Genomic DNA, 12,260 nt, shown 5'->3' with positions numbered 1-12,260 from the left:
GCAGACAACAGACTCCCTTTGAGGGCTTGTGTTTGGGTGAGGGGCCCATAAGGGGGTCTCTTTCTTACTCCTATAATATCTTACTCACTCATGCATCGCAAGCTGACCCTCCCTACTTGAGGTAGTGGGAAGGGGATCTCCATACCACATTCACAGAAGATCAAAAAAAAAAGTATCCTCCTGTTTGCATATAAATCATCATTGTGTAGCAAATATCAGGAGATAACCTACAAGATTCTGACGCGTTGGTACAGGACCCCATCAGTTCTGACGTCCATATTCCCAGGCCTTAGCCCCCTATGTTGGAGATGTGGCACCCACACTGGCACACTGCTCCACATTTTCTGGGAGTGTCCAGATCTGGCCCAGTTCTGGAGACAGGTCTTGCAGATCATTCACAAAATCACAGATATCTCCCTTCAGGATAATCCAGCAGCTATATTCTTAAACCTAACCCCAATGTCATGTAAGCAATACAGCAAATCCTTGTTGAGACATCTTCTGAACGCGGCAAAGGCTTGCATTCCCAGCGTATGGAAGCAACAGTCTCCACCAACGGTATCACTGTGGTTTGCCAGGGTGTGCGATATACAGCGGATGGAGCAACTTACAGCTGCTCTAGGGGACCGTGAGGAGGAACATAATGCATGCTGGACACACTGGGATATGTTCCGATACTCTGACGAATACAAATCTTACATCTGAACGACCGATACTGGATGGGGCTGCGGGCCCTGGCGGAGTCTGTCCCCCTCCCTCCCTTCCCCTCTTGTTTACCCGCTGCTTCATTTTTTCTATGTTCTTTTTCTCTATCTCTTCTTCTCCTCCTTATGTTAAAATACCCTTGGAGTGCGGGAAACCTCTGGCACTACACCGCAAATCCAGTCCGATGGGCTATATACCACAATGGGTGCATTGCGAAATTCAAGCCCACACTTAATGATGGGTCATGGCCTGCCACAAAGGGACAGTATTACCCCAATTTACAGACGGTCTACCCCCCCTTAATGTCCCACTCTACCATATGACACAGGTCCAGCGGGCGCCCCCTCCCTTTTTTTTTTTTTTTTTTTTTTTTTTTTTAGGGGGGGGGGGGGCTGGGAGGGGTTGATTTGAGGCCTGGATTTACTACAAAAATCAAAAGGTGGGGGGAAATGACAATGTTCGATTTCCAGAATGTCACATGTGAGTGATAGTCCTGTGATTATTGGTCTTGTCATATATTAATTACGGACATCGATGATATATTGTCTCTTTGGTCTGGCACCAAATTTTTGTTGGTGAATCAATGTGTTATGAAACTACATTATATGTACCGCATTCCTTAAATAAAGATTAAAATAAATAAATAAATAAAAAATCTGCGGCGGCGAGGCTGGCACAGTACCGGCACCAAGACTCGGCAGCCCCCGAGGAAGATGGCAGAGGGGAGAAGGAGGGGGAGGTAAGACCGGCCAGAGACATAGCCTTGTTGCTGGAAGCAATCACTCTTTGCTGCACCTCGTTGACCTCACAAATAGAGGAGGTAAAGGTGGATATCTCCCACGTTCGCCAAGATCTGCACAAACTCCGTGATCAGGTAAAAACAGCTGAAACACGCCTGAGTGCTGTGGAGGACACACTCCCGCCATTGCAAACCGGAGCTGACGGCCTGCAACAAATACATCAACTGTTCTCCAAACAGGACGAGATGGAGAACAGACTCAGACGCTACAACCTGAGGACAGACCACCGCCGCAAGGAGCCCCGCCGCGGACATTCATTGCTAAAATGCTCAACTTTAAAGATAGAGATACAGCCCTATGACTGGCCAGACTGAAAGGCAACATTAAATTTGGCAACGCCAAACTCACTCTACTCCCGTCGCACATTCCTCGAAGCTAAGCGTAGGCTGCGGATCCACAACTACAAGTATGCCATGATATTTCCAGCTAGAGTTTGTGTAGAGCATGACGGTAAAGTGTCTTTTTTTGATGAAGCAGAAGATGTGATTACCTGGCTGGAGCGCCGCAATGCTGCCTACAAGAGAGACTGATAACTTTGTGAGTACATTATTTGATATCTTCTCCTTGTGTGGATTATACGGGCCTCCTAAGTATAAACTTGTTTGCTTAGACTGGTGGATACTGATCCCTACAGCTTACCTGGAGGTGTAGAGTGAAGGGGGGGGGGGGGGGGGGGGCGAGGGGAGAGACTGTATTTCTATACCAAAATGCAAAATCTAATGGTTGTTCACCAAGCCACCCTTCCTCTATTTGCATACACGGGGAGAATACTGCACTACTATTAGAGTCACAGAAACATTCATTTTTAGTGCTATTCGCTATCCTGTTGTCCCCATGAGGACATGATACTATCCTTCACCACGGCAGTGGTGGGAGCTCTAGAACTGTGTGGGTCCTACCGAATAGTTGTACTGTGCAGCGAACTATACCCCCACGTGCAACCCAGACTCTACTTCATTACTTCATATTACAGGTGGACATGGCGGGAATATGGAGGCCTCACGATACCTGCTGCGCTGGGGAACCTGGCCACGGTTCTTTTGTAAGCTGTTGCCATTATTGAGTGTGCTACCCAGCGACGTGTCAGAACTTAGTAGACCCCGCCGGTTCACTATCTCAGTTTTTGTTATCATCTTTGATTCTGGGATAGTTGCGTATGTTTGGTTTTGGGATAATGTCCGCATTCGTTTGGAGAACTGCAGGGCAGGTGGGGGGGTATTTCTAGTCGTTAAAACGGTGTATACTATCTGTCGAACACGGAGTAAATATAACCACTTATGGTACAGTTGGTCACACTTTGTAAGTTTATGGGCAATGATACGGATGATATATTCACAATGGAAACTTAACACTAATGTTCTCACGGGAATTCAGGGAGCTCAACTCTATCAACTGCTTAGCTGTTTTTAAAATTTTGTCTTTTATATAATATGACGCTACTGAAGTTTCTTACATGGAACGTGAGAGGGCTGCATGATAAAATTAACGCTCGGCAACTTTCACGATCCTTAAAAAATACAGAGTGGATGTGGTGGTGCTGGTGGAGACACATGTGGAGGGGAGACTGCAGATGGGGCTGCGTCGCCCTTGGGCATATCACTCGACCCATACGTCCCACCCGAGGGGGGTGTCGGTGCTAATCGCCAAATCTGTGCACTTTGAACTGGGGGAAGTACTGATCCACAGGGCCGTTATGTATTTCTATATGCGAAAAATTTATGGTGAACCCCTGCTCATTCTAGCCTGTTATATCCCCCCACCATTCTGTACATCTATTATAGTAGCTGTTTTTTCATTTATGACAAAACATGCCACAAGGCAAGCAATATGGCTGGGTGATTTTAATGCTACCATGAACAGTAATTTGGATCGTTTGCAGCCCCTTCATTCAGCAACAGGCCCTGCACGGGGTAATATATTACCAAAGTTGATGGCTTCCTTCCATCTTGTGGACTCATGGAGGTACAAGTTCCACAATTTACAAGCTTTCTCGTGCTTCTCCCCATCTCACAATACAATGTCCAGGATAGACTATATTTATTTCACAAGGTCTCACCCCACGCCTGCTGGATGCGTCCCTTGGCCCACGCTCCCTGTCTGACCATAGCCCATATCAGATCTCCCTTAGTATTCCCATAAACAAACCACCACGGACGTGGCGTTTGAATCCTTTTTGGCTTACCTGTAGAGGAATTAGAAATAGAAGTGGAGAAGCTGGTTGACACAGAGAGAACCTTTGTACAGGATCCCTCGGCCACTAATGCAGCCCTACTCAGACTTCAAACCAGGGTAGTAGATCACATACAGTGTGCAAAGGCTAAGCAGAAGCAGTTTTTTCTCAAACAAAACTTCTTTGAGTACGGGGAAAGAACGGGTAAATTATTATCATACCTGGTCCATAGTGAAGACAGACCCCCCATTTGTTATCACCCTGCAGGGTCCAGGAAACTCTCAGATAATTGGTCCACTCAAAGTGACATCTAAATTTAAGGACTTCTTCTCAGAATTGTACTCATCTACAGTACCCCCTAACTGCAATTCCATGACTGGTTTTCTGGAGGCAGTGGACCTTCCCCGGCTAACGGAGGAACAAAATGCTACCCTAGAGGCACCCCTCACCTTAGATGAGATAACCACTGCTATTGCAAGCTTTGCCCGCTCTAAGGCACCGGGTTCAGGTGGGCTACCGATAGAATGTTACACCCAATTCACTGATATAATCACCCCTAAACTGCTAGCACTCTATAATTACCTCTTTTAGACATTTGAACTACCTGCATCCATAAGAGAGGCTACTATAGTTCTCATACCCAAGCCGGGGAAGGATCCTCTGTTCCCGGAATCCTATCGCCCCATATCACTACTACAGGTAGATATTAAAATTTTAGCTAAAGTTCTTTCCCCGCGCTTAACTGGTTCCCGACCAGAGCACGCAGATGTACGTTGGCAGAATGGCACGGGCAGGCAAATGGGCGTACCTGTACGTCCCTTTAAATTTGCCGCCTTGCCATCGCGCCGCCGGTGGCGCGCTCGCGTGCTGGTCGGGCCCGTGTGAGTTCGGTCGCGGGTCCCACAGACTCAATCGCCGCGGGGATATCCGCGATCGTCTCAGGGGGCGGCTGAACGGAGAGATGCCGTTGTAAACAGCATCTCCCCGTTCTGCCTAGCAACTAGTGACGATGATCTCTGCTCCATGTGATTGGAGCAGAGATCAGTGTTCACTAAATGAAAGCCCAGCCCCCAAGAGTTAGTAACACACCGCTAGGAACACTTAACCCCTACACTGCCACCCACTGGTTAACCCCTTCACTGCCAGTGTCATTTACACAGGAATCACTGCATTTATATAGCCGTGATTGCTGTATAAATGACAATGGTCCCAAAAATGTGTCAAAAATTTCCGATGTGTCCGCCATAATGTCGCAGTCACAATAAAAAAAAAAATAAATCGCCGCCATTACTAGTAAAAAAAAAAAAAAAATGATTAATAAAAATGCCATAAAACTATCCCCTATTTTGTAAACGCTATAACTTTTGTGCAAACCAATCGCTTATTGCGATTTTTTTTTACCTAAAATATGTAGAAGAATACGTATCGGCCTAAACTGAGGGAAAAAAAATGTTTTTTTTATATATTTTTGGGGGATATTTATTATAACAAAAAGTAAAAAATAATGCGTTTTTTTCAAAATTGTCGCTCTATTTTTGTTTATAGCGCAAAAAAAATAAATAAATAAAAACGCAGGGGTGATCAAATACCACCAAAAGAAAGCTCTATTTGTGGGAAAAAAAGGACGTCAATTCTGTTTGAGTGCCACGTCGCATGACCACGCAATTGTCAGTAAAGCGACGCAGTGCCGAATCGCAAAAAGTGGTCTGGTCTTTGGCCAGCAAAATGGTCCGGGCTAAAGTGGTTAAACCAGGTCATACTTTCACTTGTACACACCAATCAGGCGGGCTTTATGCCCGGCCAGAACACATCATTTAATTTCAGAAAACTCTTTATTAACCTACAGACAAGCCATAAGGAAGTAGGTACGCAAGTAGTCGTGTCTCTTGACACGGCAAAAGCATTTGACTCAGTCGAGTGACGCTACTTATGGAGATGCTTATAGAGTTATGGTTTTGGACCAAATTTTTTAAATGGATACAGCTCCTTTATCAAGCTCCGGTGGCTAGGGTGGTGGCAAACAGGTGGCCCTCCTTGGTTTTCAGCCTTGGTAGGGGCACGAGACTGGGCTGCCCGCTGTCCCCACTCCTATATGCTCTGGCTGCAGAACCCTTGGCCATGGCAATTAGAACAGACCCTGAAATTAGGGGGTTGAGAGTGGGACATATCACTGAGAAAAATCAGCCTTTATGCGGATGATACGTTACTGTATCTCTCAGACTCTGGCCCTTCCCTGAATAAAGCACTGCAGACTATTGAAAGATTTGGGGCATTCTCAGGCTTAAAAATAAACTGGGGCAAGTCCCAGATTTTGCCATTAGATAGCTTTGCCCCTTCAGAATCCCAAACCACTCTCTCCTTACGGCACTCCCCTATCTACCTTCCTCTAAAATACTTAAAAACGCTGGAGGCTCTTCTAGGACCCTTTGTTTGGGGTCGGAATAGGCACAAACTCTCCTGGCAGGCACTCAAGAACCCAGCAGACAGGGGGGTACAGCATTACGAGCCTTCAACCATTATTATATTGGAGCACAGCTCTCCCAGTTTTTCCATCTTGATAAAACTGATGGAGATCGCTTTATAACTTTGATTTGCCCCGAGTGGGCTCAACGAACGGGTGACCCGCTATATGCTATTACCAGAGAGTCAGGCACCACCAGCTCAGATGTTGTAATTGCACCCATCCTCCAACAATATAGACGCATTTGGGACATAGCTTCCACTAAACCAGGGACCCCGACTTATAATGACTATAAACCAATATGGAACAACAAACACATGATAGAATTCCTAAACATCCAGGGTCAAGAGCTATGGAGTGCACGAGGCGTATACCATTTGCAACACCTACTTTCTAATGGTACCCCCAAGCCCTTTAACCAACTACAGGAGGAGTTTGCGATACAAAACAATATGCACTTTCAATATTTACAGGCCAGACACGCGGCCCGTGCACATTTTCCACGAGAGACCTACCCGCAACCCACCCCTAACCCTATTATGTCCATAGCTAGAAGCACAGACCCCAAAGGCCTCATCTCATCTTACTATGACATGCTATCCACCCCAATATCTAGAAAAACCGCATATGCCCCGAAGCCACGGTGGGAAAGGGATTTAGGCCCTATGGAAGATGGGGAATGGGAGGAGGCACTCGAGACATGCAGAGAGGTTTCCCCCAGGCTATCGGGTAGATGATCCCAAATCTATATACTACATAGGGCTTATCTCACCCCTCTCAGAGTAGCGAGATATAAGAAGGAATATCCATCCAGCTGTCCAATGTGCAAGGCGGCCCCAGGCGCATTATTCCACCTTATATGGTCATGCCCCAGGCTACAGGGGTTTTGTAAACAGGTACTGAATTTTCTACATGACAACATGGGTACGCCCATGGGTCTGGACCCCAAGCAATGCCTCTTGGGCATCTTTCCAGAGGTGCCCGACAGACACACTAAAACATTTCTGCAGGAACTAACACTACGTGTGATTGCCGATGATAAATGTTGATTGTTTTGTAGGATACAATATTCCTGTAACTTGCAGTAAACTCCTTCAATGTGTATTTATATATTGTACGATGTGTTCTAAATGTATGCACCATAGTTCAATAAAAACCGCTGTTTAAAAAGAAAAAAAAAAAAAGTTACTTGGTTTTCAAATCAAAATCTTGGACCATAAATAGAAAATAAGAGCAGAATACGTACCTGCTTTTCTTTTGTATCGTGTGATGATGAAGTATGACACGATGTATAAGATGGCAAACATAAGAAAGCAGATCTAAAGAGAGAGAGAGAAAAAATAAATAAATGTATGGAATTTTAAAACACATTTTATATATATATATATATATATATATATATATATATATATATATATATATATATATATATATATATATATATATATATAATGAACCAACTTATTAGATGAAGTCAGTATTTGTATACTTAAAATAGTTGTGCAGATGCCATAACTGCTTTTGTTTAGTGTCAGAAATTATCTTTCATACCTTTTTTACAAGGTTAAAAAGTTCTGTCATGTGACCATGCATTTCTTCTTCCTAAAAGTGGGGAGGCAGGGTTACAGGACACTGTGCGGGGGGGGGGTGCCAGAGGCAGGCTGTGATTGGGATGGGGGGGCGGTGTGCCAGAGGCAGGCTGTGATTGGGATGGGGGGGGGGGGCGGTGTGCCAGAGGCAGGCTGTAATTGGGAAGGGGGGTGCCAGAGGCAGGCTGTAATTGGAAAGGGGGGTGCCAGAGGCAGGCTGTAATTGGAAAGGGGGGTGCCAGAGGCAGGCTGTAATTGGAAAGGGGGGTGCCAGAGGCAGGCTGTAATTGGAAAGGGGGGTGCCAGAGGCAGGCTGTAATTGGGAAGGGGGGTGTGCCAGAGGCAGGCTGTAATTGGGAAGGGGGGTGTGCCAGAGGCAGGCTGTAATTGGGAAGGGGGGTGTGCCAGAGGCAGGCTGTAATTGGGAAGGGGGGTGTGCCAGAGGCAGGCTGTAATTGGGAAGGGGGGTGTGCCAGAGGCAGGCTGTAATTGGGAAGGGGGGTGTGCCAGAGGCAGGCTGTAATTGGGAAGGGGGGTGTGCCAGAGGCAGGCTGTAATTGGGAAGGGGGGTGTGCCAGAGGCAGGCTGTAATTCGGGGGGGGGGGTGCCAGAGGCAGGCTGTAATTGGGGGGGGGGGGGGGTGCCAGAGGCAGGCTGTAATTGGGGGGGGGGGGGGGTGCCAGAGGCAGGCTGTAATTGGGGGGGGGGGGGTGCCAGAGGCAGGCTGTGATTGGGGGGGGGGGGGTGTGCCAGAGGCAGGCTGTGATTGGGGGGGTGTGCCAGAGGCAGGCTGTGATTGGGAGGGGGGTGTGCCAGAGGCAGGCTGTGATTGGGAAAGGGGGGTGTACCAGAGGCAGGCTGTGATTGGGAAGGGGGGAAGGTGTACCAGAGGCAGGCTGTGATTGGGAAAGCGGGGTGCCAGAGGCAGGCTGTGAGTGGGAAGGGGGGAGGGTGTACCAGAGGCAGGCTGTGATTGGGAAGGGGGGAAGGTGTACCAGAGGCAGGCTGTGATTGGGAAAGGGGGGTGCCAGAGGCAGGCTATGATTGGGAAGGGGGGGGGGTTGCTTAGGGCTTTGGATTTTCCTAGGGGCCGGTTCACACAGCGAGGCGAGGCGAGGCGACACGGCTCGCCTCGCCTCGCTCCCGCAAGTCGCCCCCATTCAGTACTATGGAACCGTTCTGAGAGGAGCGACTCGAGTCGCTCCGACTCAGAAAAAAGGTTCCTGTACTACTTCGGGGCGACTTCGGGGGCGACTTGCATTGACTTCTTTACAGAAGTCCTCTGCAAGTCGCCGCTGAGCTCCCCGCAGGTCGCGGCGAGGTAAGTCGGAGACGCCTCGCCGCGCCTCGCTGTGTGAACCGGCCCTAAGGCAGTCCTGTCATGTAGCAATAACTAATGGATTATTGTTCCCCGATTACCCTCAAAGCTAGGAGGGGTCATTAGTTACTCTGTATCATTATGAAGATGTTATGAACTCTGGACTTGTGGGTTACACTGCAAACAGTCCAATACTATCAGTGGCCCTCTGTGATCAAGGTAAATGAAAAGCCAGAACAGATAAGGTGCTGCTTGTAACGGTAATTAGCTGATCAGCCAATATATTCTAAAACCGGGCATACATTCAGCTTATCAATTAAAACATGAAATATCTACATATAAGAGGAGAGATTCTACACTTTAAAAGCCAATTAAAGCATTTATAGATCAAATAGAATTATTTTCTTGCCTTTGTGCGAAGAACAAGTTGAGATTAATTTGACGGAAGCAATTCAGGGATTGTTTTATCTACATAATAATGTGGTTTTACTCGCAAGCATGTCAGCACTTTACCGGTGACAGCTGTCAGCGTATTACCTCATAATAGAGCTGGGAAGATTGGTGGAATGAATTCCCAGAGATAAACTTTCTGTCAAGCCATGCAAGCTTCATCAATCTCCAAAAGCTAAGCACGTTGGACATTATTAATTCATCTCCAGAATGGGTAAAATAAAGAGCCATAAAGAAAAAGCCACAGTTCTGAGTATAAATTACAACCGATCTTCCAATTAATGTCTTCTCCGCTGTATCTTTCATTTAGATGTAAAGAGAGAAGCCAACATCTGGGGTTGAACAGCAGAGAATTGCGCCACCAGTGCCAATTAGACCACAAACAGAACATTGACCAACAACCAAAATGTCACAATATATTTTCAATATTACACCGACACAGAACGCATAAATGCTTTAGCTGCCCGTGTCTACAGTGTGCATGGAAAGCATTTAAAAAAAAAAAAAAAAGTCTCCCTTTCAGCACAGCATCCCCAGTGTCCTTCTGTCCCATCTGTTCACCCCCAGATGTGCTCTCCTAACACCCTTCCACTCTTAGACATGTCCCTTCCACTCAGTCACATATCTCCACTTAAAGCAGAATTCTGCTGTCACAAACTGCGAGCAGGCACGCTCTTTATTGCAGGAAAGATCAGCAATGCCTCTTCTGCAATAAAATACTCGCAGGTGCAGCTCAGTCACCGACAGTCCGTGTGCCGAGATGACCGACTCCTGCGTATGTGCTGAAGTGATGTCATCCAACAGCAGCTAATGAAGCCGGTCAAAGACCAGCACTTGGAAGAAGATGCTGGCGAGGGAAAGGGACCGCTGAAAGTTATGCTTAACCCCATTTAGTTCCACTTTAAAAGAGAAGTTTGGCATTTTATTCCAAGAATCATATTTACCTAGGTGCATCTGTCCCCTGCCGGCTCTAATGCCACGTAAACACGATCGGAATTCCGGCCAGAAAAAGACTGATGAGAGCTTTTCATCTGAAAATGCGACCGTGTGCATGCTCCATCGGAATTTAGCTGTCCGAATTTCCGCCAGCCAAAAATTGATAGCATGTTCTCAATTTTCCCAACGGAAAAACTTTCTATCGGAAATTCCGATCTTGTGTATGCAATTCCCGCTAAGAGCTGGTGACTGTCAGTCACTTTAAAGTGGTTGTAAAGGCAGCATTTTTACCTTACTGCATTCTATACAGTGAGGTAAAAAACCTTCTGTATGCAGCTTCCTCTGTAGCCAATCCCCCCATCCCCAAATACATACCGTATATACTCGAGTATAAGCCGAGATTTTCAGCCTCTTTTTTGAGGCTGAAAGTGCCCCCCTCGGCTTATACTCGAGTCATCGCTGTCTGCCCGCTCGATCAGCGTGTCGAGCAGACAGACAGCGGCCATTCTATTCAAAAGCCGCGCCTCCGGCTCCGCCTTCGCCTGTGATAGGCGGAACACTGAATTTCCCAGCAGCCTGTGTTCCGCCTATCACGGACATCGTATCATCCTCGTACTACGGACGAGGATGATACGACGTCTGTGATAGGCGGAACACAGGCTGCTGGGAAATTCAGTGTTCCGCCTATCACAGGCGAAGGCGGCGGCGCAGCTTTTGAACTTTACAATGGCCGCCGACGAAGACGGCACGGGACGGCACGGGACGGGGGCAAGGCAAGGCACGACACGGGACGGATGCAAGGAGGCAAGGCACGGCACGGGACGGAGGCAAGGAGGCAAGGCACGGGACGGGACGGAGGCTCGGGACAAAGGTAGGCTGGACACACACACACACACACACACACACACACACGGATGGAGACACACACAGGGATGGATGGATGGATGGATGGAGACACACACACACAGGGATGGATGGATGGATGGATGGAGACACACACACACAGGGATGGATGGATGGATGGATGGAGACACACACACACAGGGATGGATGGATGGATGGACACACACACACACAGGGATGGATGGACGGACACACAGGGATGGACGGACACACAGGGATGGACGGACACACAGGGATGGATGGACACACACACAGGGATGGACAGGCATGTCTCACCCTCGGCTTATACACGAGTCAATAAGTTTGCCAGTTTTTTGGGGGGTAAATTGGGGGCCTCGGCTTATATTCGGGTCGGCCTATACTCGAGTATATACGGTACCTGAGCCCTATCTTGATTTAGAGATGTGCACAAGAGCAGAAGCTCTCTCTCTCCTCATCAGCTCAGATACAGCAACAGGAGCCATTGGCAAGGGAGCAGGGACACACAGAGCAGGGCTTGGGAGTGAGCAAGCACAAGTCCCCCCCATAGCAAGTGGCAGTTGATGGGGGGGGGGGGGGGTGTTGGTTGAAGCCAGGAGTGCTAGAGGGGAAACCGAGAAGCAGGATCTGGGCTGCTCTGTGCAAATCCATTGCACAGAGCAGGCAAGTATAACATGTTTGTTATTTAAAAAAATAAAAATGGTGAACCTTTAAAAGAATAAGTTCACCTTGGGGAACATTTCTCCACTTCTGCAGCATCTCCCTGATCTGCCGCATCTAGTGACAGCAATCAGGGGATCCCCCACTACTGTCACAATTCTGTGAATGGGAAACTACAAATAAGGACCGCCTTTGTGGATGTACTGACAAGTCCTATATGGCACCCGCGATCTGATGATGCTTTCCAGAAAGAGAAAGAAAGAGAGAGAAAGAGAGAGAAAGAGAGAGA

At 47.6% G+C, this 12,260-nt stretch overlaps 1 protein-coding gene across 3 annotated transcripts in view; it reads right to left on the bottom strand.

The window, feature by feature from the left end:
- LMBR1 (limb development membrane protein 1) overlaps nt 1-12,260 on the bottom strand; it is a 251,676-nt gene that overhangs the window by 204,494 nt on the left and 34,922 nt on the right. For all 3 annotated transcript variants that reach the window (XM_077491150.1, XM_077491148.1, XM_077491149.1), the window contains exon 2: nt 7,383-7,455. In XM_077491150.1, the coding sequence (XP_077347276.1) occupies nt 7,383-7,455 (73 nt within the window). The remainder of the gene's footprint in view (nt 1-7,382; nt 7,456-12,260) is intronic.

The sequence above is a fragment of the Lithobates pipiens genome, unplaced genomic scaffold (genome assembly GCF_037356315.1).
Source record: "Lithobates pipiens isolate NorthernLeopardFrog02 unplaced genomic scaffold, aLitPip1_a1.2 Scaffold_19, whole genome shotgun sequence".
Lineage (NCBI taxonomy): Eukaryota > Metazoa > Chordata > Amphibia > Anura > Ranidae > Lithobates > Lithobates pipiens.
Note: the sequence above shows the minus strand (reverse complement) of the source record. Positions and strands in the feature narration are given on the sequence as shown.